This window comes from Vidua chalybeata, chromosome 20 (genome assembly GCF_026979565.1).
Source record: "Vidua chalybeata isolate OUT-0048 chromosome 20, bVidCha1 merged haplotype, whole genome shotgun sequence".
Classification (NCBI taxonomy): domain Eukaryota; kingdom Metazoa; phylum Chordata; class Aves; order Passeriformes; family Viduidae; genus Vidua; species Vidua chalybeata.
The window spans coordinates 3,757,878-3,783,013 of record NC_071549.1 but is presented as its reverse complement, the minus strand read 5'-3'; the positions used below and the strand labels follow the sequence as shown (position 1 = coordinate 3,783,013).

Below are 25,136 nucleotides of genomic sequence, written 5' to 3'. Positions count from 1 at the left end.
CAGGTCAATCAAATGAAAAGCCCTTCAGTTAGGGAGCTGAAATGCTGGTTTGTCTTTACTCAGTTTATTATCAGGACCTGGTGGTGCTGCTTCATCACCCAGTGTCTTATAATTACACTGCCTAATGGGATGGAGAATGGGAATTGGGCTTGCTCTTTTCTTTTTTGTACTGCCCAAAAATGACTGAAAAGCAACAGAGGATTCCCTCAGGACTGCCACAGCTTGGGAGGGAGGAGAGTGATGGGAACTGGATTTCAGACACTGCAATTTTAGTGTTGAAAGGGATTTTCACATTCAACATTTGCAAATAGCTCAGGAAACCTTGCCACAGATTTTTGTCCCTATGAAGCACAAAGCAACTCTGTGGAAGAAGTGCTGAGGGAGTCTTGCTACTTCCAGGGTCGTTTGGGGTTTTTTTTTAATGTCCAGAACACTTAATTGGGTGTTTCACCTTAGAGTCTCCCTGTAGGTATGCAGTTGTTAAACACTTTAGGTGCTGATTGAAGAGTGTGATGAGTTGAAAAGGGAGTCTCTTACAGTCTTTATTGGTTATTTTTATATACTAAATAATAATACAAATCTCATACAGTATGAATGCTTTAATCAGCCAGAATCTTAAATACATTCTCAAATAAAACTTTCCACATTCTATTAAGTGAGCCTGAACAGGCTACCTGGGAGAACTAAAGCCATTAACAAATCCTAGAAACAATCAAAGGAAAGGTGAGTGAGGACTTTTCTTCTTCTCCCTTGCTCTTTTTTATATTTAAATATGTATTTTGATCTCTTTCTGCTTGCTGTAGTCTCTTTTCTCCTTGTAGGGCTCTGAGTAGCAGCTGAATTTTCCCAAAAGGGAATTGTTCAAAGGTGAGGTGTTCAGAGTGAGAATCAGTGAGACACTTAATGCATCCAAACGAGCTGAAGTTTGGAAGTGTTTGGCAAAGTGTAAATGGATGCTGCAGAGGAATCAGACCTGCTTTAGAAGCTGTTGTATAAGTCCATCCTAAATGCAAAGGGTTTCAGTATTGACCCTTGAGCACATGATTAATCAAAGGCATTAAGGTTTCAGTAAATCCATAGCTTGCTGTTAAATCTTGGTGTGGTCACATCTGTAACACAGTTATAACCTCCAGCCAGTGTATGTAGAATAAATACATGTGAATAAAACTAATGTGAATGTGGGAATAAAACCTGTGAACATTTGAAGGAAGAAGGCCTGGGGCATTTGCACTTGAATTTTACTGACTTGCTTGTGAGAGTTGAGGGGAGGATCTTTGGGTAAGAAAGGCATCCTTTGCCAGACATAAATATTTAAACTAGTATATTTTCTATGCCAAGCAGGCTTAAGGGAAAAGGAGTGAAGAAAAACCTGGTTAGTGTGAATGTGGCAGAGACACAGCAAATATGAGATGTTGTCTGCCATATGGATTTAACTGAATTTAAATACTTTCCCTTTATTCAAAGTGGCCTCCTCACTCTAGAACTGCTTCTGTGCCCATAGAGCCCATAGTGCTGTTTGGTGTATATTGATACCTGATGGGAGCGGTAAAGATGGAGCCAGACTGTTCTCAAAGGTCCCCAGAGAAAAAGTGAGGCAAGGGGCACAAACTAAAATACTGGAAATTCCACTTAAACATAAGAAGAAGCAATTTTACTTTGAGGATGGTCCAACACTGCAACAGGTTGTCCAGCGTGGTTGTGACTCCTCCGTCTTTGGAGATACTCAAAACTCAAGTGGACATTATCCTGACCAGCCTGTTGTAGTTGATCCTGCTGTGACCAGGGGACATGGACCAGACTATCTCCAAAACTCCTTCCAGTCTCAGGTATTCTCTTATTCTGTGAGTGCTTGCAAAGGAGAAAAGTAGTCAAAAAATGGTGATGGAAGATGGACTTAGCATCAAGAGTTCAGTTTGAAGGGAGGAAACTGTAAAACTTAAATAGAATCTAGTAGTGATGGAAGTTCTGGGAAATGTTGTGTGCAGTAATGACTTACAAAGTAGTTGTGATGGTAGAGATGGGGAGTGAGAAGTAGGTATGGGTGAGAGACAACACACACAATGAGGGAAGAAAAGAGGAATCTAAACCCAATCATTTCCCTGCAGTGGGACAAATGGCAGAAGAAGCTGCAGCTGCAATGCATCTGCCCTGGGCTGCCCTGCCTGCAGGACTCAGGGCTGATAAGGGGAGAGAACTCTTGGTGGAGGTGAGAAGGGTGGTTCATAATTAGATTTATCTGACAGGTAGCTTTAGCATGAACTTCTCAGTGCACTTGTATCTCTACAGCAAACAGATAAACACTGATAACTCTCAGCATTGACTCAGAGCTGATAACCCATCGGTCTGTCTCCAACCAGTCTCCACCTGAGCATGTGCCCTGCTGGTCCCTTTATACCACCCACATACTGAGCATAACCCACTCCCTTTGGTTGTAGGAAATCCTGAAACCAGTGCTGAACAGGGGAGAAAAGTACTGATCCACAAAACATCTCAGTGCAGTTTTGCCTGGTTTGTATTTTGGTCTCTTGGCTGGCAATTCCCATGGGGGATTAGGTAAGATTACTTGTCAATAAAGAAAAAGAAATTAATCTTCCTTTGTTCCTGCTCAAAGATCTCCCAGATGGTAAGACATCAGATGGCCAAAATTTGGAATGAATATTCAGTTACTTAAAAATCTGGGCTGAACTTGGTAGGAAGCCATGTTCTTCAGGATTGGCATGGAACAATTTACCAGTACTATGTAGTTCTTCTCTGGTTCTTTACACTATTTATTCTGCGTTTATTAGAGAAGAGTTAGAACCATTGATGTTTGAGAAGGTGAGGCATGTATCTTTGAGTTTCATATCTGGATTTGACATAGCATCCACCAATGGAAGCCAGGTGCCTTGGTGATATATATGCAAAATTCATAAAGCTTTAGGGGTGCACAGTGTTGGAAGATGTATTTAAGCTTATCTGTTCTGCTGTGGCCTTTGTCATTCACCCAGGCACAGAATGGAATTTGAAACATCAACCTCATTGTTTAATGTCAGCTTCTCTCTCATGTTATGTCAGTGTCCTTGTTTGACTTGGAAACTCTCATATTTTTCAAGGTGAGCCCTCATTCCTGGGAGGGCTGAGAGAATTGGAGCTTTTAGTGTTTAAACAAATATGTAATGTCATTCCAGTGCTCAACTCTTCAGTGACTCTCAGCTAATGAGCTGGAATTTCAGCTGTGACTGTGCAGGAGCCAATGCTCTTAGTCACCACGCCGATACTCAGAGCAGGTTCCTGGTTTGCTTACCTCATAGTTAATGGTGCATCTTTTGGCAAAAGGTGTGGTGTGTCATCATTAACCATTTAAATCCTGCAAAATGCTGGGAAAACTTACTGGAGCAGAGGAGGAAGTGGTGTTTGCCTGGCCAGAAAATGCAGGGTCTGCTCAAGGAGGGCAGATTCTTGCATGTGAGTGCAGTTGTCAAAGGGAACCACTGTTGTGCAGTCCTTGAATCGATATTTGAGCCCTGTGGGGTTTACTCTGTTCAAATGGCTCCTGCAGTGTCTCAGATTTATCCAGCTGATCACTTGTGACTGCTGTGCTACCCTAGCTGCCTAGTGCAAGCAGGAGAAATACGGGAGTGTAACTCAGGGAAATTAGGTCAATCCCAACGCTTTCTCCTTAGTTTATTGTCATTTCACCACATTTTAGGCTCTGTGTGGCAACCCCAGCTGCCTGTGGTAGGAATGACTTCATGCACATCTTCTTTCAAAGGATGCAAACCCTGATTCTATACTCTTGATTTTTGCATAATGTTTATAAAATAAAAGAAGAAAACTATGGCAAAACTCAGCTCAAAGAGGAGTTTATTGGTACTGAGTCCTCTTTTACATCAGCTAAATGCATTCTCCACAGGAGTTTAACTCATCCTCACATAGGGAGGGGTACAGGTGCAGGTGCTGTAGCAGTATAAAAGTTCCTTCTTTTAGACCAGCAACAGCAATTTTAAACATGGTTTGCATTGGTGCTGTGCACACACACAGGAGTTCATGACTCTGGAGAAACTCTCTCTGTGGGATCTCCTCAGTCCATGTGTCCCTCATCTGAAAGCAGCATGTGTTCAGCTTCTTTTGAGACTTTTACAAGCTATTCCACATTCAAATGCAAATACTTAATAAACAAAGCTTAAGGATCATATGATTCTTTAGACAGTAAATCTCATGGCTCAGAGTTGTACACATATTTGGCAGATTATAGATTTACCACTGGCAGATAATCTTTTAAAGAACGAGTGGCTTTATTCTTTTGTTAACTAATTAAAAAAGGAGAAAGAACTTCAAGCTGTAAATAGACCTCTTAAAACACATATTACTCCCTGAATGGTCTGTACAACTAGGATAAATGTATAATTAGAAGTTTTCACTAAACATTATTAAAGCCAGTCATGTGTCCTAGGCCATCAACCATTTATGTGAGCAGGAAATTGAGAGTATAGTCAGTATGAAGGTGTGAATAGAAACCACATTGTACATTTTATCTGTTGGACCTGATGTTCTTAGAGGTCTTTTCTAACCTAAACAAATCAATGGTTCTGTATTATAAATATTTAACTCCAACCATGAAAGCTTTTTTTCAGATGTAAATTCTGGAAGCAGTATCACATCCATAGCTTCTAGTGTTTGGTGACACTGGTGACAGTAATGAAACCAGGTCCCTTGGACCCCATGATCTGTCACTCTTGTTGTCTATGGTTTGCTGATAGTTTAAGAAATGTAAAAGTTGGTAGGTAGAATTTTCTATTCCTTATTGGCCCATCCCCAAGGCATAAGGGTTTGTATCCCTTCTGAAATACTTCTATTTTGAGGAATTTGGTTTATTTTGCTTTATGGCTAGAGAGTGTCTTTCCTTCTATGTATTTAGGAGATGAGAATAAGACAGCACATCCACTGACCCTTTGTACCTCCCATTCATAGGTAGGAGTGCTTTCTCCATGCATTAATTTCTGGTGATATCATCTCTTCAAGGGAAATTCCCAGGAAGGCTGTGGCAGTTCTGGGTCTCTGCAGCCAACATTCTTTCCATATGTTGATGGTTTGTTGTGTACTGGAATCTTCCCTGGCTTATGTCTCACCAGCCACACAAGTTGGAGAAAGAGACTGGAATCCCTTTTGCATCCTGACTTGCTCCTGGAACTCGTGGCAGCCAGGTTGTGTGGCCCAGGTGTCCCTTCCCAGTGGCACAGCCAGGCTATGCCTTGGCACAGTGCTGCTCCATGCCTGCAGCTGTGGAATCCCAGCACAGCCACGGAGCTGCACCTTGGGCTGGCACATGGGCAAGGAGGGGGATTGAGGCTGTGAACTCATTCCAAAAAACCTTCTTCATCTATCCAAACCAGGAGATGCTGGCAGCTCCCATGAAGGTGCAGCCAGTCTCCAGTATGACTGCTTTCCAAAAGTAAAGACAAATTAATTGCTTGCCCTAATAGTGCCTTGTTTCAAAAAAACTTCCGTTTCAAGCATTTCATTTTAGGAAAACACTATTGATAAGTGTTGAGATTGCTGGGCTTAACCTACGGGGAAGGAATTAGTTCAGGTCCTGAAAGCTGACTCAGATAGTTTCAGTTTTCCTGCCAGAAACCTACTTGCACAGATGAACAAAAATTACAGCAGAGTTACCAAGTCATATAGAAAGAAACTGGCTTCTTCAGTATATATCAGTTTCTGCTTGGGGAACAGTGAAATTCAGTTAAAGTCTGAGCTGCCTGTTCTGCTTTTGAGCACCGGCAGAATTGAGCTGGTGTCAGCCCTTTTTCTTTCATTAAACTCCTGAGAAGCTTGAGGTAAGACATAAATGGAAAAGCAGTGGGGGGAAAATCCAGTGCAGAGGAAATGGCAGAGGTGTTCTGCTACAGCTGTGGAGAACAGAATTTTCCTCAGCATGTGGAATATCTGACTTTTCCATGTGTTTGTGCAGGTTGTCATGTCCACTGTGGCTGTATGTGCATAAATGTACACAAAAAATAGCAGTTGTCTGTATTGCATATGGAGTGGTTTTGGGACCATGAGTGGTTCATGGAATGCCTATGGTCCAAATGAGCAGCAGCATAAGAATTTTAGAGTTGTTTTGTTGTTTGTATTTTTTTCTTCTTATATGAAAAACAAAAAGACAAGGCCTGTCATGGATGGGACCACTTTTTGCCTTGGGGAGCTCCCCAGCTGTCCCTCTTCAGAGACAGCTAAAACATACATTTTGAGTGACTGATTAGAGATGGAAGATCCCAAAGAACTGGTAAGAAGAGGAATTAGCTCTTTAATCCTAGATACAGAGATTCAAAACCAGGTACAGTATAGAACCAACTATAAATAATTCCCTAAATTGTTTTAGATTTTTGTATGTTTAATCTAGTTGTCACAACTTAATGGCTGGATGGTCTGTAGTCTTGAATATCTGATCTCAGAAGGGCAATACTATTCAGGTCTTTATGTGGATTATGCTTTTTAAGACTGCTTTTATTCCCAGATGAAGTAAAAATCTCATTACTTAAGTTTGAATACCACTGCTTCAAATAACATAGTTTAAATATTAAATAGATATTTGGTGTGTGTCAGCATGGGATAAGCCAGGGAGAAGGATTTGAGGAGGAACAGAGAGAAAAGAGTGAATGTGTTACTTGTTGCAGATGATTTCATTGTATTGGGCATTTGATTCCATGGTATTGATGAAACTGAGTCACTCTACCACAAAAGGAATACTTGGTACAGTTTTCCTGCTTTGCACAATGATTGTAAGAGAAACCTTCTCACAGCATTGTTTGGAGGAAATTCCTACCCAGTGCATTCACTGGCAGTGATACCGGCTGCTGAGGACAAAACTGTGTCATTTTTCTGCAGGTATTTCAAATTTGAGGAACATGCAGTGCATTTACAAACTTGTCATTCTTCAGTTGTAGGTAACACTGTCCATGCTCATCCCAGGCAGGTGACTACTTTGCCTGTCACCCTCTCTGTGATCCAGATCTAAACTTCCTCAGAAACCACAGCCAGCCTCCAGTTCCCTGCTTTCTAATTCTGCATGACTAAGCCTTTCAGCACATTGTAAATACTGTTGTTCATTCAAAATACATTGGTTACCTGTGCACCAATGACTGCCAGCATATTTCTGCAGTGGAGTGGTTGAGTGTTGGGAAATTGGCATAAATTAAATCACTTGAGTCACAGTATTGCCCTTTCTGCTCACACCCACGTGTGTGAGTTACGTATGTGCAGCTTGTGGGAGATGTGTGAATGCAAGCAGCTCTGCACACACCCTGCCAGCAAACAAGGAACTTGTATTCCTGCAGAAAATGGGTATTGCTCCAGAATTCACACCAAAATATGAGGAAGTGAAGAGAACACAAAAGTATTTTGTTTTTGTGGCTATTGGAATCCTTAAAATATTATTTTCAGCCAGGGAATACAATGAGGAAAACAATGCAAACATGTCAGTGATAGATTTTTGTCTGCTTATGGATATATTTATGACTGAGGCACGTGGCCTGGAGTCTGCATGGCATTTTCCATGTTTGTGAATGAGACTTGTATTCTAGCTTGGCTTTGTTGTAGGGCACAAAATCAGTCATTTCCCTTGACTTTTTCCTATGTGAAGAAGGAGAATTGGTAACTGCTCATTTTTCCCAAAGCACTTTCATGGTTAAGGACATATCACAGGCATAGAATCCCAGACTGGTTTGGGTTGGGAAGGAACTTAAAGCCCATCCTATCCTACCCCCTGCCACAGCAGGGACACCTTCCACTATCCCAGGCTGCTCCAAGCCCTGCCCAGCCTGGCCTTGGACACTTCCAGGGATGCAGCCACAGCTGCTCTGGGCACTCCATACCAGGGCCTCACCACCCTCACAGGGAAGAATTTCTTCCTAATACCTAATTTACACCTGCCTTCCTTCAGTTTAAATCCTTGCTGTTCTTCTCACAAATGATCTACAGAATAATGACAGCAAATTGAGGATTTGTAGAGGTTAAATGTGTAGAAATAGATTTCCTTGTGCTTACAACTTTCTGCATTGACTGTTTCATTTCTGTCCCTGCAATTATTTCTGGGTGTAGCTCAAGCTGCTTAGATGGCTGAGAGTTTGCTCATTCTCAAGTATCTGGTATTCAGGCATCAAAGCATTGTGTCTTTGCCTGTACTCAGCAGCACCCAGAAAACTGCAGGGGCAGTGAAAGAGCTTAGGTTGAAAATCAGGTCCTCACAGTTCATGAAAGTGTTGCTTGAAACGGGCCATTTAAAAAATTCTATTAGATAAGCAATTCCTTTTAGATCATTTTAGATTGTGTTGTTCTGAATGTGAAGTATATCCTCATCCTGTGGGATTGCCTTTTACCCACAGAGACAGGTGGTTCCTTGGGCAGCTGAATACCTCCTGCATGCCCCTGCCCTGTGTGGCTCCGAGTCATTCCCTGCAGGTCCTGCTTACAGAGCACATGGATGTTCCTGAGCTTCCCAGTAAGGCTCAGGTCTCCACTGAGAGTTTTGGGGAGGTGTCTGCTGCTGTTCAAGGCAAGTGGAGTGAGATGGGTACTTAGCACCTTTGAAAGATTCTGTTATTCCATAGTTTTAGTAAAGGAGGAAGTTTAGTTTGGGGGATTTCAGGTTCCACTCTTTCCCAGCTTTGAAGAGCCTTTAGGATTTCCCAGTCAGAACCTGTCCTTGGCATGCTAAGGGAGGATGGGTTGAGCTTGGCAGGAGTTACTGTTCCTGGATCCCAGAGCAGAGTTTGTTACACTCACTGACCTCCCCAGACCTTCCCAACTCAGCAAGAGTGATCTGGGAACAAACTGGGAGTCTTCTGCCTCTTTTAGGACAAATTCTTGAATGTCACTGAGTAAATGTTTTATTATTACTTTTCTTTCATGCCTATAAATCTTCACAAAAAATATTGTCCCTTTCTTCTGGGCAAAAGACAAATGAAACAACTCTGAAGTTCTAAAAATAAATGCATACAGGAGGATCATTTTCCAGTCACATGAATTTGTACTTCCCTGACTGCTGTCCATCCTGAATTAAAAAAGCCAAGGGGGGACCTGCTAATGTTTCTGTTTCTTTTCTCAGTATTTCTGGCTCCTTGTGCTCTCACGGGGTTTGGTTGGCATCGGTGAAGCGAGTTATTCTACTATTGCACCAACCATCATTGGAGACCTGTTCACCAAAAACACGAGGACCCTTATGCTGTCTGTGTTCTACTTTGCAATTCCTCTCGGCAGGTAAGTGACACAAAGGTTCTTCAGTCTGCTTATGGCTTTTATTTTAAATAAACTCACATAGATCTGAACTTGCTAATGATGATAGTTCTTGACTTTGGCTGGAATGTAGACAGGAAAATATTGGGAGCAGTGACTAATTAGTTGCAGGAATTAGATTCTTTTTTAGTGTTACTGGTTCATGTGTGACTTTTGGGAACAAGTGGGAAGTTTGTTGTTGGTTTATTTAGTTTTTTTCCTACTTTTTTACAGCAATGGGGTGGAAATGGAGTAAAAATAGTTTACCTGACTTTTTCTTTCAGTGGATTTTCTTTATCAGCCTATCACAGTATCTGATTGTTGGGACAGGAGGGAATCTGTCATTATTTTTATTTTTTAAAATAATGAGTGACCCTCTATTGTGAGATTGTCAGCAAGGTGGCTTTGCATAGTTTGCATACCATTTCCCAGAGCTGGACAACATCCTGGGAAAAAGGGTAACATGGGTTCATTTCCAGCAGGGAATACATGGGCAGCATGTTCCAAACTCAGAGAAAAACTTCTGGTGGTGCATTTTACAAGCTGGAGCACATACCTGTGAGATAAAACTCACAAACATCCTTTTGTTCTTGAGGAAAAAGAGAGAAACGGATCCTTAACTGGTGAAAAGAATATTTTGCCAAGAGGACCAAGGATTCCAAGTATTCATATAGAAAATTCAATGAACTAAAAAGAAATTACAAATATTCATCCTGTTGAGCCTGATTCTGGGATTTCATTATCTCAATATCCAGCAGCAGTGTGGATTACAAAGCCATGGAGGATAGGGCAAAGGCTGTAAACTGAAAGAGGTTTTGATTGGATATTAGGAAAAAATTCTTCCTGTGAAGGTGGTGAAGCCATAGCACAGATTCCCAGAGCAGCTGTGGCTGCCCCTGGATCCCTGGCAGTGCCCAAGGCCAGGTTGGACCGGGCTTGGAGCAACGTGGGACAGTGGAAGGTGTCCCTGCCATGGCAGGGGGTAAAACTGGATGGATTTTAAGTTCCTTCCCAACCCAAACCAGTGTGGGATGATTCATGGTTTGATTTTGGGGCCTGTCTGGGTAAAATATTCAGTTTTAAGGAGGTTATGGCTGACAACCTCCAAAGCTTAGCAGACTCTTCAATAAAGGAAGGGGGGATTGGTGAGTGAGGCTCACCATTTACCCACTGCAATCCTGGCAACTTTCAGCCAAGGCAGTTTCAGCAACAAATGCAGCAGTTTTGACAAAGGGTTATTACCTTCAGTTCATGCTGAGAGAAATGTAGCTATGTTCACCTTTAGTCTCTTGTAATGCACCTTTTGTCTTACATGTGGCTGGAGGTCTCCTATTAAACTTCTTGCATGTTGTTCTTGGTTTTTCTTCCAAGCTAATAGAAAATAGTCTCTTCCTGCTTAATTAGAACCAAGTACTATTTAGTGGCAAGAAAAAAAATCTAATAATGGAATATGGCCTGTCCTTGAAGGGCACTTTTTAACTGAAAGCTTGAACATAAAATTGTTTCATATTCATATTAGCACAGAGAAAGGCCTGATAGAGAAGTGAAATTGGGAAATAAATTCATTTTAAGTCTTTGCATCCACTGTAGATTGAAAGGTCGGCTATAAACTTCCAAATTTCCATCAGATTTGGACATTTTTAGATCAGCAGTGTTGGGTAGAGTCACATACTAGCCACCATCTGCTTCAATCCCCATATTTCTTCCTGTAGGACAAGAGAACTGAGGACACACGGTTGTGCCTCTCTTTGCCTTTGTCTAAGAACAGCTGTGACTGAGGCACACTTGAAGCTCTGACCAACTCTCATCTTGGCCTTTCTTGCAGTGGCTTGGGATACATCACTGGGTCGAGTGTGAAGCAGGTTGCTGGAGACTGGCACTGGGCACTGCGGGTAAGTGCCTCTTAATGACACATCTTAATGAGAGTTGGTTGGTTGATTAGTGTTAGGAAGAGTTCCATCACACAATGGCTCAACCTGTTATTATATCTGAAAGGTGAAGGATTGGAAATTACATCTGTGGATGTTAAGTGCATGGCAGATGCACTCTCTAAACAAAGGTATGTGGGCTCGTCTTGTGGGACTTGGTGTTTTCCCTGCTTGGGAGCAAGAATTTTCCAATCACTTTGTTATCAATCAATCATGACTTCTTGATGGGGACAGGAAGACGAGGCATTGGCCTTAAATCAACTCCACAGTCTTTCAGTCTCCTGCTGTCAAGAAACTCTGAGAATGGCTTCCGGCTTTGAGGAAAAAACACTTTGTTCCAGTTTCCGCTTGTTTTTCTGCCCTGAGACAGTCCATTTCCTTCTATTTTAACCTCTTGGGACCCTGATAAATGGGCTGAAAAGATAATCCACTCCAATCACATACTCACAAACAGCTTCTGCACACAAAGATGTCTTGAAAGAGCTGAGAGGAAGTGGCCGAGCAGAACTGGTTTCTAACCTTTGGTGCTGTGGGTGGCATGTGAGGTGCATTCTCTGGCTCTGGCACTTCATAGAGACCATGAATCTCCTGAAGCTCAGGCCAGCACTGTTTATAACAGTTGGTGATGAAATGCAAGGGTTCCCATCTGAAGCAAATATGCCCTCTGTGACATAGGCCATGCCCAGGTTAAGCAGAGCCAGGAACATCATCACCATGAACAGTTCATCTGGGAAAGTGGAGGACAGTTTCCAGCTGTGCACCTGGAGTGGAAAGTGGAGTAGCCTAAAGCTTCTCACCAGGAGGATGCTGCCTCATTAGCAGAAATATTTAAGAGTAACATGAACTTCAGAGCAGAGGCGAACCAAGGAGTGAAAACCCCAAAGCCTGTCCTCTGGTCAATGGGCTTTAACTGGAGCACTCTTGAAAAACCCAAATCTGTCTGTAAAACCCAAATGGTTAATCAGTGAAAAGAGATCATCACTAGGACTTTTCAGGTGGTGTCTTCACAGTCATCCTGAAAAATCCAGGCTATCTGCAAGACTGTTCCCCTTACAGGTCATGACTTCCACTATAAATGACATACTGGTGCAGGATTCCCTGGCTGTACAAAATCTGGGGAATCTGATGAGCTGCACACATCTGTGGTGTTTGCTTTGGACATCATTGCTCAGTCTTTGTAGTCACAGAGCCCATATAGAAAGCATCCAGACATCAGTGTAAAGCAGCTTCCATCCCTATGGCAATTATTGTGCTCTTGCAAGATGGGAATGATCCCCAAGATGATGCTTCCCTCTGTGATCTCCTGTGGGCTCCAAATACAGAAGAGGTCAGGAATAATCCACACTTCAGTGGGCTGAAAAAGACAGAAGGGCACATGGACAACTGGCAGCTTTGTGTCTGAATCTAACAAAAAAGTGAATGTTTCACTGCAGCATTCCTGAGTGTCCATGGATGTTGTCCTGGTGGGTACTTAAGCTTTTAGATAATAATCAAAGAGACTTTCAATCATCTGGCTGTAGAAAAAACAGCATTTCCAATATTTTTTACCAGTGCTGTGTCTTCTGTTCAGGTGTCATAAGGATACTGTATCAGGCTTCATGTACTCCTGGATGAGCGATTCTCCTGACTTTTAAGTTCTGAAATACTTTTGTCTTTCTTTCCCTAGAAGGATTGTGAGTTTGTCATCTTTGGACATGAAACACTGCTCCATGTGTAAAGGCCATTCTCAGGTTAATAATTAAAGCTTTTTTTTTTTTTTTTTTTTTTTTTTTTTTTGACAGGAATTAATTTTTTTCAATAGCATGTCTAGACGAGATGATAGTTCAGGGAAATCCATGTTCCTGTATTCCTGATGGAGCTATTTTCCATTCTGACAATAATGGAATTTCACTGTCAAAACAATAATAGTTTTTATAGCTTACAAAATGCTGTGGGATCTTTGTATTTGTGCCTAGTGCCTGGGAGAAAGGATTAGATATTGTGAAACCAAGCCCTTGAATCTGTTGTTTCCCTGTTTTCCAGCCTGAATTTTCAATGTTTCTTGGTCTGTTGTACTGAGGTAACCTGAGGAAGATGCCTGAAAACAGGAAGCCATTGTGGGTTATCTGGAAGAGGGATGTATATCAAGCAAGGGTTTTCAAAGCCAGCATGTTCCCTACATCCAGAAATCTTTCAGCTGGTCTACTTGCCTTTAAATGGCTTCTGCACTCACCCAGAAACCAGCTGGTCTCTCAACCCAGCTGGGAGTAGGTTTCCAAAGAGTTAAACATCACTCAAGAATCATGTTTAGATGGATCTTGGTACTTTTTAACACAATGGATTGCCTTACTCAGAGTATCTTCAAAGCTGCATGTTTCCAGAGTGAGATAAGAGAGTCCAGGGAATGACATGGAGGAAGGAAAGGAGCAGATGCCTCGATGCTTACAGGTTCTGACTGGCTGTGAGGAACAGTCACTGAAACCAAAAGGATGTATTCTGCTTCTTCCTGGCCAGTCAAAGCAAACCCTGACTCCTGTGCTAATTCCCTGCTCCTTTCTTACAGGTATCTCCACTCCTAGGAATGATAACAGGGACACTCATCTTGATATTTGTGCCTGCTGCTAAAAGAGGAAATGCTGAGCAACTTGGGGGGCAGCTGAAGGCTCGGACTTCATGGCTGAGAGACATGAAAGCATTGATTAGAAAGTAAGAGCACGAGTAAAAAGCATGTTTTGCCTCTAATGCTTAATTGGAACATCCAATGGTCTGGATTTAATGTGGTGAGACTGGAAAGTAACAACATGCAGGGAGTTGCAGGAAGTTTAGTCTGTGGATCTAGGGAAGAAAATCACAGTTACATGAGTTATTGACTGCTGTGACAATGATGAATTCCAAGTTTTGCTCTAACCTTTCCAAGATTGACATCTAAGAAAAAGCCTGCTTTGTTTGGCTCATACTTCACACAAATCAGGGCTTTTGAAGTGTAGAAATTGCTGTGTTCCTGTATTAATTGTTGTGCCACTGTTGTTCAGACACTTAGATCCTTTTTCTTCTTTAAAAGAGCTGTTCTGCTGAGGGGAAAAGAGAGTTTTAGCAATTTAAGATAAAAAAACACACAGAAGCTTGCACTATGGCAAGTTTAAATATATGTGAACAACCAACCACGTGTGACTGAATCCATGAGATCTGAATGTGCTTGGGCACTTGTATGTGTGCGTAAAGGTTCACATGCTCATGACTGCTTCAGCAGCTGCACTTCCTTCCAGAAATTTGTCCCGTGAATGTGCAAATACTTTCACTTGTGAATTCAGGGTTACCTTGTAATTCTGATAGGAATCTTGTGATGGAACTACTGGCTAGAATACTTCCCTGGTATTGTCATCCAGTGCCAAAGGACTGTGAAAAGCGATGTGAGCTAATTTATCGTTATTTCTATGTTACTGCTCTTGGTAGTTTATGTAAGTAGTAACCATATGGTGGCATAGATCAGGAGGGAGAAGTGAAACTACTCCTCCAAGTAAACAGGTGACATTAGGGTGAAAGCCCTGTAATTCACATATCATGTCTTAGTGACCAAGTACTGATTGTCTTCTCAAACAGACCCTTGACACAGACCTGTGGAGCATCTCTGATGAGTTCAGTATATTATTATCAGTGGAGCATCACATGTGAACCTTCCATGCTTCTTATTCTCCATTCCTTTATCTCTTATGTGACCTCTGCCCCTTGGCAAAGGGAGGTGGCAAGTGTGGGGGAGCACTGGGCTTTGTCACTGAAGCACTAGCTCCTGCGTGGGGGTCCTGCTTTTTCACTTTCCTCACTAAACCTTCTCTTGGTTTTGTCTCCACAGCCGCAGCTATGTGTTCTCATCCTTGGCCACCTCAGCTGTCTCCTTTGCCACTGGGGCACTTGGTATGTGGATCCCTCTGTATCTTCACAGAGCACAGGTTGTGCAGAAGACAGCAGAGACCTGCAGCTCCCAGCCCTGTGGCACCAAAGATAGGTGAGAGTCAGAGTCAGCTCCTTTACACAGGGGGAGAAGGGGGTGGGGGCTTATTTACCAGAGGAAACAGGCAAGTCCCACAGAGACAAGGTACTAGAATGTCTGTAATTTCCTCTAGGTCCTTGTAACAATGATAGGAAATGCTGGAATTGTAAACTAGGCTTTATTTCTCTTCTTCATTGCATGAAGTCAAACCAAGGGAGAAGCAATGACCTCAGCTCTGTCTTAGTTCCCAGGCTGCAGTGCAGAGTAGCAAAGAGAAAAGAGAAATCCTCTAAGAAGGATGTTTGGAGAGCTGAGAATTTGGTTCCTTAAGACCCATCTGTGATAGCAGCAGAATAAGCTGGCAGGTTAGGAAGCCCCAGTGGTGCCTGTAATTCAGAGGTTGGAATGGTTTCCCTAAAGCTGCAGGGACTAATCCTGTATGCTTTTGTTTCTGTGTGAGGCAGGACTTCCCTGTTTTATTGCTCTGTAACTGCTGTATGTGCTGAGTTTTGCTGAAGAATGTCCCAGAGATCTGGGACACTTTGGGCTGGAGTGTTTGGTGTTATACAGTGGTTTGGGTTTTCAGTCCTGGTTATGGAATATCGCTTGCAACACATAAGCTGAGAAAAGTAATTCTTCATTTTGTGATTTACAATGGTGGCACAAACAAGGAAATGCTGTAAAAGCATTCCTCCAGGTAAATAAAAGAGATTTTAAAAGCCTTTTGTCAGATCTTTTGCTTTTTAGCTCATGAGGGAAAATAATATTAGGGAAACCTTCTTGCCATAACAGACATAATCCCATCTCAATTAAAGTAGTTAGTAGTGTGGAGTTCATCAACCAGAGAGTCCAGCAGGCAAGCTCAGGCTGTTCCACAAAAATGCAGTGAGCAAAACACACAGCTCCAGCCTGACTGCCTGTCTGCTGTTTACAAAGAGAAGTTCCCCCTCCTTGATGGCACCTCAATTTTGACCTGTCCTCAAGCTACTCTAATGTGGTTGCCCAAGACCCTGTAATCCAAGTCCTGCACATATCATATGGAGAATCCTCCTGGCTCTTTAAATTAAAATTAACACATTTCAAATGTGTAACTTAACAGCAAAATGCTTCTTTGAAGTGGCCTAAAAGGAGTTAAAATGCCAAAGTATGTTGGAAATCATTGGTATTTAAGTCTCTCATTAGGTTTCCTTGCCCTGAAGCTTCCTGGTGCCTATCCATGATTTCCCCTCACATGATCAATGTACAGGTTATTAATTAGTTTTGTGTATACATAATTATCTGTTCAGGACACTTCGTAGGAATCCCAGTTCCATCCAAGGAAGCAGTTTGAGCCCTCTGCACCCCTTTGCCCATGTATCAAAGCCTGTGTACAATGATAAATTTCATATGCTGTATTTTTCTTAATTGCGGGGGAAGATGGCTAAAATCATGAGCATTTGTTTTATTTAAAATTTGAAAAACCATTGTGCAAATCGTGCCAATTTCCATCAGTCAGTTTACCCAAATAATTATATTATTAACAGTAAAATAATAATATCTAATAAAATAACAATACCCAGAAACTATGCCCATTTTGGGCTTATTTTCTTTCTTTCTTTCCTGTTTTTTGGGGTAGTTTGATCTTCGGAGCAATCACGTGCTTCACTGGCTTCCTGGGTGTTATCACAGGGGCAGGAGCCACCAAATGGTGTCGGTCCAAGACGCAGCGAGCTGATCCTCTTGTCTGTGCTGTTGGAATGCTGGGATCAGCCATCTTCATCTGTCTGATCTTCGTGGCAGCCAAGAGCAGCATCGTGGGAGCCTATGTGAGTATAATCCTTTCCATATGCCAGCCCCTACCAAGCTCCTTAAAGACCGTGTGCATTGTCCCCTGCAGAAAGCCTGGGATGTTTTCTTGCCTGTGTCCTTCTGAATGTCCTTTTTTGCCTCTTGGCATTCTGGCACTGTGTGTGCCTGAAATCTCAACTGCTTATCCCTGCTGCCATCAGAATTCAGAGCTCCATGGAAACCCACAGCCTTTGGGCTGTTCTATCTGCACCTCAATCCACACCTTTATTGCTCTTGCCTAATGTTTTGGTACAGGAAAATTGAGCACTTCCCTTGCAGTGAGGGTAATGTAGCTGCAGTGGTACCAGATGACAATTACAGTGTAATTTGTCTGTGGGCAAGCTTTTGGCTCCCTTTCAGTACCATTCATTTCCATAACCAGGTGGATTGCACCAAGCCAATATTAATAAGCCAGTAATTTCAATTTGTTATCTGTATTACCATAGCCCAGGAACCTGCAGTACTTAATGCTGCACAAATGCAGATTAAAAATCCCTGAGTACTTATAATTTAATTATATAAAACGATATAAAATAGATTCAGATAAATGAATGGTTTGGGTTGGAAGAGACTTTTGAAGGTCATCCAACCCCCACTTTCACTAGACCTTGCTGCTGAGAGCCCCCTCCAATCCGGCCTTGAATATTTCCAGGAATGAGGCATCCACCACCTCCTGGCCACCCTGTGCCAATGCTTTATCACCTTTTAAAAACCTCCTTCCTTACATCTCATCTAAACCAACCATCTTTTAGTTAGACTAAAGGGAAAAAGGAAAGCTCAACTATAATAATCCAGCCTCAGGCTAGAATCTTGCTTTCAGTAGGGAGTAAAAATCCAGGCAATGAACAAGTCTCTGGTTCCCTTTTAATGTCCAAATGAGAGAAGCCTGGGACCTGGGAGAAGTATATGAAGGGAAAGTATGAGATGTTTGGAGTAGTGGGATCCCTTCTGAAAGCCCACCCTTCACTTCCACACAGCAGCACCTGCTCATCCAGCAAGCAGAATTCCTGTACAAGTAACCAGGCACCTGCTGTTCCTCATTTCTCTGTGTTTCGAGCACTGGCCTGGCCATGGCTATTTGCAGAGTCTTTCAGCAGCTGCCATAGTTATGGGGAAGCACAACCAGAAAGAGTGGAAGTTCAAAATCATTAAGACAGAACCAAGAATACCTCCTCTAGCTATTTAAGATTTAGGTGTCTGGTTGGTGACCATGAACTAACATTTGAACTGGCAGAAAAATTATCACCTCAGACAACCTGTGAGAGGGTGTTACTGGCTGGTGAATCACTAACCCTCCTTTTATTGATCTTTCACACCCCTCACCTGCTCCCTCCACCTCTTTGTGCAGACAGAGCTGTGATTTTCTCCTTTCTCAGACCTAGTGTCTGAGAACTGACACTAGGTTTGAACATGTCAAACAAACATGTTTGTTTGTGGTGTTCAGTCTCTTTATACAGAAACTTTTCCCTTTCTAGGCTGGAAATACTGTTTGCAGAAACTGTGCAGCAGGAGGTGGCTATTAATCTAATTTTTATCTTTTTTTTTCTATTTTTTAATAGCCATGTGACTATTCTGCATTGTTTAAGTATATAAATATAGATGGTATCATTTAAACAATCCTCGAAACAATTTATTTTATTACGGATGAGCAGTAAATCTAATAAAGAGTCAATGATTTGCAAAGGAAGTTACAGCTGCATATGCAGGGGGTATAGAGAATATGAGCCTGTTTGTGATGCTGTGAGGCTGAAGCAAGAAGCACTGCCTCTCCATAGCTGTAAATATTCTGCTGCTGGAAACCTGATTCCCAGAAAGAGAGGACAGGTCTGGGTTGGAGCTACCAGTGTCTCATAATGCAAGGTATCATTGTGGCAGTGCCATACTGAATTGTCTTTCTGAGGCAAGTTTCTAACACAAATTCATGTTTTTCCGTGCAATTCAAAGAGTTGTTGCACTCCTGCAGACTTCCAGAGAGTTACATTCCCTTGTATTTCAAGGGGAATAGGAGTAGGAGACCTGCATTGCCAGGTTGCATGGTGTAGCAGTTTCTCATTGCTCTTTGTTTTAAGTCTCATTGGTCCATTATGAAGGGGAGAGTGTTCTGTGGCTGGTGGACATGGATGATGGGCTAGGTTACCTTCCTTATCTCAAAATCCATGATGAACTCTCCTTCTGGAAACAATACAGTACAATTTATGGGTTGATTTTCTTGTCTCTGATATCTTCCTTGACAGCTTGTGCTGGCTCACATCCTTGAGTTCTGTGTCTGTGGAAGGCAAGGCAATGTCTGTCCCCCAGCATGGTGGTATTTGCCAACCTTCTGTACTGTGACTATCCTTAGGCTTCTGTCATGGATCACACCATGCAAAAATTGACAGTGAATGTTTTTGCAACCCTCCTTGGCTCAGAGCCTTAAAATTCTCACTTCCAAGCAATTAGGTGGGTTCCCATGAGATGATGTTCTCTCTCACTGTGAGAGAGAGCCGTAGTGGCCACCAGATCACCATCTCCCTCCCTGCTTTAGTTAACAGTCAAGAGCTTTATTGCTGACTGATACAGGCATCAGCTTAAATGAAGTGTTCAGCACTGCAGCAAGAACCTGCAGAGCTCTTGCTTTTTACTTTCTTGGTTTTATAGGTTTTATCTTTTTGGAAAAGACCTGCATTTCCATTAACACGATCACCCTGCCCCTTACATGCTGTGTACTGTCTGCTCTCTCCCTCCCCTGAGCACATGTACTATTTCTGCCCTGCTCAGTCCTTTCTTGCAATTGATTTTGGTCCCTGGGGGCAATTGCTGTTCCCTTTCTGTAGCAGCCACTCCTATCTGAGGCAGGTAGACAGGTGACTTTGTTCCAGCCAACCTTTTCATACTGATCCAGTAAATTATTGGCAGTGGCAAAATGGCTGGCAAGGTGGACTCAAACAACATTTCTGTATAATTTAGCTGCCCAGACACCTGTATTTCTCTCTTTTACTATCCTATTTGGCTGTACAGTCCAATCACCTCTTACTCAGTTTTCCTTGCAGCATGTGGATTTGTGTGTTGTAATCCAGCTCCTTAAAGCACCAATTTGCATATCTGTAAGTTCCACTTTTTGTGAAATACAAACTCTTTGAAACTTGGTTTTCAAACCTGTCTCTGGAAACCCATTATATGTGTGGCATCATCATCTCACACTGCTCAGACATTTCAACTGCAGATTTTACACTTGTTTAAATCTCCAAGTGACTGGAGAGAGATGCTCTGCTTTGCCTTCCTTTGACACTGTTCCAAATTCCTCAGACATTTTATGATCTTGCAGAAACAGCAAATCCCAGGGTAAAACCTTGCCAGAGAGCTTTTACAGCATCTTAGTCTCAACCCCAGGGACTTTCTGCTGTCATGTTGTTGGTGACCTGCCTATTTCTGAGGCATCAATATTGCCCAGAACTGAGCTGGAGGTAGAATTGCTCCAAATTCAGGAGTACATGAGGGTGTGTTACCCACCATTTCTGAGAGAAATACAAATAATGAAGATATTGACAGCTACGCCCTTTGCAAACAGTCATGGAAGACATTTGTAACCTGCTTAGAACTTGCTATGAGAGCTGCTGCTGTGTCCATTCTGAAATCTACTTTATTTATAGTTTTTGGGAGTCAGAATTGGCTGACTGATCACTTAAACAGAAAAGCACAGATGAGCAATCAGACACCAAATGGACTGGTGAGATGTTACACAGCACAGCTGGAGTCAGAAACAGATGTATAAGTAGAGGTGAAGTCTCAGTGTAAAATGAGGCTTCAAAAAGTCTGTGAGGAGTCAAAACTGTGAGCATTTTAGGAGCTATTACCTGCTCTGGGGCTGCCCTATTCACTGTAAGCTTCCCTAGAGTCTCCCTTCTGCAGAAATGCCACATATCCTCACATGCCCTTTGCAGTGGGTGAACTCATTTTTGTAAGTCCCCATCAGCAGCTGAAGGACATACATTTTTTTTAATGTATCTTCTATCCTACTTTTGATTTTCCTCTTGTTCCTTTTTTCCTTTTACCAGTACTCACCTATTAATCTCACATTTCATGGATTGATTGAAGTACACATTCATCAGTTCAGTACTGGTGTGCTCTGAAGTTTGTAGCATTTCAGTGATTTATTTAAAGGACTTGTGCTAAATTCCTGCACAAGGGACAGTTCTTGCTGCCTGTAGGAATTCAAATGTGTGCAGTTCACAGCAGCTCAAGGCAAGCAGTTGCCTGTTTGCAGTGCTGGGAGCAGGCAGGGCACATTGATGCTGCATTGACAAGTGTGATTCCATTGTTCCCAAGCTCAGCTTAGTCTCTCCAGCCACAGAACCCCAGCAACAGCAGCTGCAAAGCTGTAGCAGGACAGATTTCAGAGCAGGTCTGAATATGTACCCAGTACCCATGGGACACGTGGCTTCAGCTCCTGACAGCACCTTGGTTTATTGGATGTGTTCTTACCTTGGCAGGTGTCATTTCCAGTGAGAGCCAATCTCAAGGCAGACCCGTGGGCAATGGGAAAATGGAAATAGAGATTTCCTACCTGACCAGCTGGGCTCTAATGACTGGCTTGGACACCATCACAGAGGAAGCAGATTCAGTCGCAGAGAAAGAGGATAGGGAGGGAAAATATTTGGGAAACAAAAGACAATTTTAGAAACAAATAGAGGAAGCTCCTGTGCATAAGGCTTGCTAAATAAAGCACATTATTCCTGGCATTGACAGGGTGGTCTGAGGGGTTTAGGCAACCTCAACTGGTGTGTGGGAAAGACAGTGGCAGTGGTCACATCATGTCACATCAGCTGCCACTCTTGCAGTTCTGTGGCTTTTAATGTCTCTTGCTGACTATCTCCACAGAGCCAAGGATTTCGCCACAAGACACTGATGTTGCAAAGGCCATACTTAATTCCAGTCTCCACTGGACAGATACTACCTGTTTAATGCTGTCAGGGAGGGAGGGGATCCTCCACAGCTCTCTACAGAGAGCCTCTGCTGGTTTGCTACAGAGCTGAACACATAACTTGGTTCCCAGGAATGGAAATAGCTGTGCTTTGGGGAGCTGTGGCTTTCTTGCCTTTTCTAACTGGCTCTTTGGAAAAGAATAGTGCAAGTTGGACTTGATGATCCTTAAAGGGCTTTTCCAACCTCAACAATTCTATGATTCTAAGTATGCAAGCCTGGGGCTGTGTCTTCATGCTGGTTTTTCATGTTCTTCTAAAATCAAATGTGTCAGCCTTTAATTTAGCTGCTCTGTAGATCATAAACTTAGTTACAATAACAACATTTCAGCCCTCTAGAGCTCTGATACAAGTCTATGGTTTCTTAATAGTCAGGATAAACCACAACAACAACAAGGAGTGTGCTGTGTAGGTATGAGAAGAATAAGCAACAAAAGAAAGTTTGTGACAGGTTATTTTTCCTCTCAATGTCAAGTGAATAAATCTTCTCCCTTTTCTGTGTTTTGTTACAACAGATTTGCATTTTTATCGGAGAAACTCTTCTGTTCTCAAACTGGGCTATCACAGCAGACATACTAATGGTGAGTGCACTTTGGAACAGCATCTTCCTGTGTTCAGAGCAGTTTGTCAACTTGAAAGAACAGCCTGAAGTTCACAATTTCTTCTAGATCCTAGTCCCTACTTTAGCCTATTCTGGTTTTCAATATTATTTTTGCTTACTGAAAAGTGACATAGGGAGAAAGAAAAAAGATCCCTTTTGTCCTTTGTTCTGAGCACCAGGGAGAGATGTCCAGAAAGGACAACATTTCTGAATTCAAATAATTTCCCAAAATTTTAAGTGTTTGTGCAAAACCCCACCAGCACAGAATTCAGGCAGCATTTCCTAAAAGTCAGCACGTCTGTGGGCTTTGTTATCAATAACTCAGCTTTGTTCTGCAATAGGAAATCCTTCCCTCCCTACCTCCCTCCTCTGACCACAAAGGCAGCCCATCTACCTACCTTTCAACACATACACAATGGAAACCCACCTCTGGGAGAGCAGAGAGGAAAAGATAGTATAAAGAATGTTTGGACCATGTTCACCTTGTCCAGGAGGAAACTGTCAGGGACTTCTCAACTCGCGTCCTTTATTTTCTATTCTTTCTCCACCACAGAGCTTTTTAAGTTTTTCAAATCAGCAAAGTGACCTCAGCAGCCTCATTTTCACATGAAATAGTCTGGACATTTGTTCAAGAGCTCTGCATGTTTTGTAGAGGTTTCCATCAGAGCCCATCAAACATATGTTGAAGCCCTGTTGTGAAGGAGGTGTTGCTAATTGTATGAAAAGAAAGGCACAGAGGCACAGAACCATTACAGGACTTTCCCGAGGTCTTTTGTCAGCTTGTTGACAGAACTAAAAATATAATATCAATAGAAAACTCCCTTGACTTGTATTTGTTGGTTATGCAAACATCAGCGAGGAAACAATCGGGCTCAGTATTCTTAGATGTAAAGATAATGGTGCTGATGTATTGATTCAGCAAAGAACTTCAAGCCTCTGCTTAAGCTGTGTTTATGTTGAAGTTCAAGGTTGTGTTTATATTTTGAAGTAGCTCTGCAGTTGGCATCACTGCATTGCCTGATGAACTTTCCATCTTTCACTCCTTTGTGCAGGAAACACTTTGAGAGGTGGGGTGGGTGGTTAAATCCACTCCTCTCAGTGTGGGTAAAGCACAGAGAAACAAAGGTTGTCAGTGTACTCTGGTAGCATTGGATGGCTTTTAATTCCCAAGGTTTCTGCTGCCAGGTCAGCAGTGGTGGGACAGAGCTCTGTGGGGCTTCCCTGGGACTTCCATGGGCTTTTGCAGCTTGTGCTGAGTTCAAGGCTGCTGTGGCCATTCATAATGTGGGATCTCAACACTTGCACAGATGTGCAGCCTGGAGACAGCTGTGCTGAGGAAGAAATTACAGTACAATATGTGTAGCTGCTCATTCCTGCCTCCTGCCAGAGCTTCCTATCACATCCTGCCTCTGGCTGTGGTGTTCCCAGGAGCAATCCCAGTTCTCTCCACTCAGAATTACTGGAGAGGTTTAAATAGCAGCTGTTTTACACCTTCTTAACATTGGCTGGCCCAGGTCAGGGCTCAGCTGAGGTGGTCCCAGCTGCCAGGAGGGAGGATCCTGTCAGATATGCTAAAGGTCCTCCAGAAAATCTGACCTGAAATTTGACCTGTGTTGTCTCAAGGTAACCCCAAAAGATATTTTCAACCAATTGCTGTGTTATATCAAGGGTATTAGGGCTGCCATCATTGTCCCATTTAAAACAGAGGTTTTCTGTGTTGATTTCAATGTGACTTCAATATCCTGTAGCTTTTTAACAGCTTTTTTAGGATATGCCATCTGTCTTACCAGCATCCTATAGTCAGTTGCATTTCCTAGGGATGCATTTGCAGTTATTTATGTTGCTTTAGTGCAAAAGAGTTCTCTAAGAAATGACTGGAAATAATAGCTCAATTTTCCAAAACACAGGAAAGAAACTAAAGCCATGTTGAAAAATGGATTTTGGTAATTGCTGCCAGCTTTTCAGCTCACAGTTCTCTGGTCTGTTTAGGAAAATGGACTGAGGGTTGTATATAATGCCCAGCTTGATGCATTAACAGCATCAATGGACGTATGAAAGTCGTAAAGAAATAAATGTAAGCATCACTTAGATGAGGACAGGGCTGGAAGCAGACAGGCTGAAGTGTAGACAGATCACACAGGGGATGAGAGGGACTCAGACTGTCAATAGGTGAGAGACAAGGCTACAGCCACTTTTGACAGACAGCTTGGTGGGAAGTCCTTGCCAGAGAAAGATGTGGAAATGCTTTAGCAGATGCACTTTATATGTTTGGCAAATTAATTTTACTGATTACTATTTATTTGGTGTAATCAGAAGTGTGTCTGTTCTTGCCTGAGGCTAGGAAGGAGTTTAAAAGCATTATTAGCATAAGCTTAACAACACTTTCATCCTATACATAAATATTACCCTGTTTTCATGGATAAAAGTTCTCAATACTGGCTGAACACTGTTCTTGCTGATTTCATTATGGCAGGAGTGAGGCTTTTGGAAACTGCATCCCAGATGATGTCTAAGAACTTTCCCAAGATTTACACATCCCATGACTGCTTAAGAATCCTCTCGGGCAAGTTGTTAAGGACCTCCAGAGGTTTTGCAAATTTAAT

General features: G+C 42.4%; 1 protein-coding gene across 2 annotated transcripts in view; it reads left to right on the top strand.

The window, feature by feature from the left end:
• Positions 1-25,136, top strand: part of SPNS2 (SPNS lysolipid transporter 2, sphingosine-1-phosphate) — a 134,594-nt gene that overhangs the window by 73,384 nt on the left and 36,074 nt on the right. For both annotated transcript variants that reach the window (XM_053961541.1, XM_053961542.1), the window contains exons 4-9: positions 9,086-9,237; positions 11,078-11,144; positions 13,723-13,865; positions 15,010-15,162; positions 16,763-16,952; positions 22,448-22,513. In XM_053961541.1, coding sequence (XP_053817516.1) covers positions 9,086-9,237; positions 11,078-11,144; positions 13,723-13,865; positions 15,010-15,162; positions 16,763-16,952; positions 22,448-22,513 — 771 coding nt within the window. The remainder of the gene's footprint in view (positions 1-9,085; positions 9,238-11,077; positions 11,145-13,722; positions 13,866-15,009; positions 15,163-16,762; positions 16,953-22,447; positions 22,514-25,136) is intronic.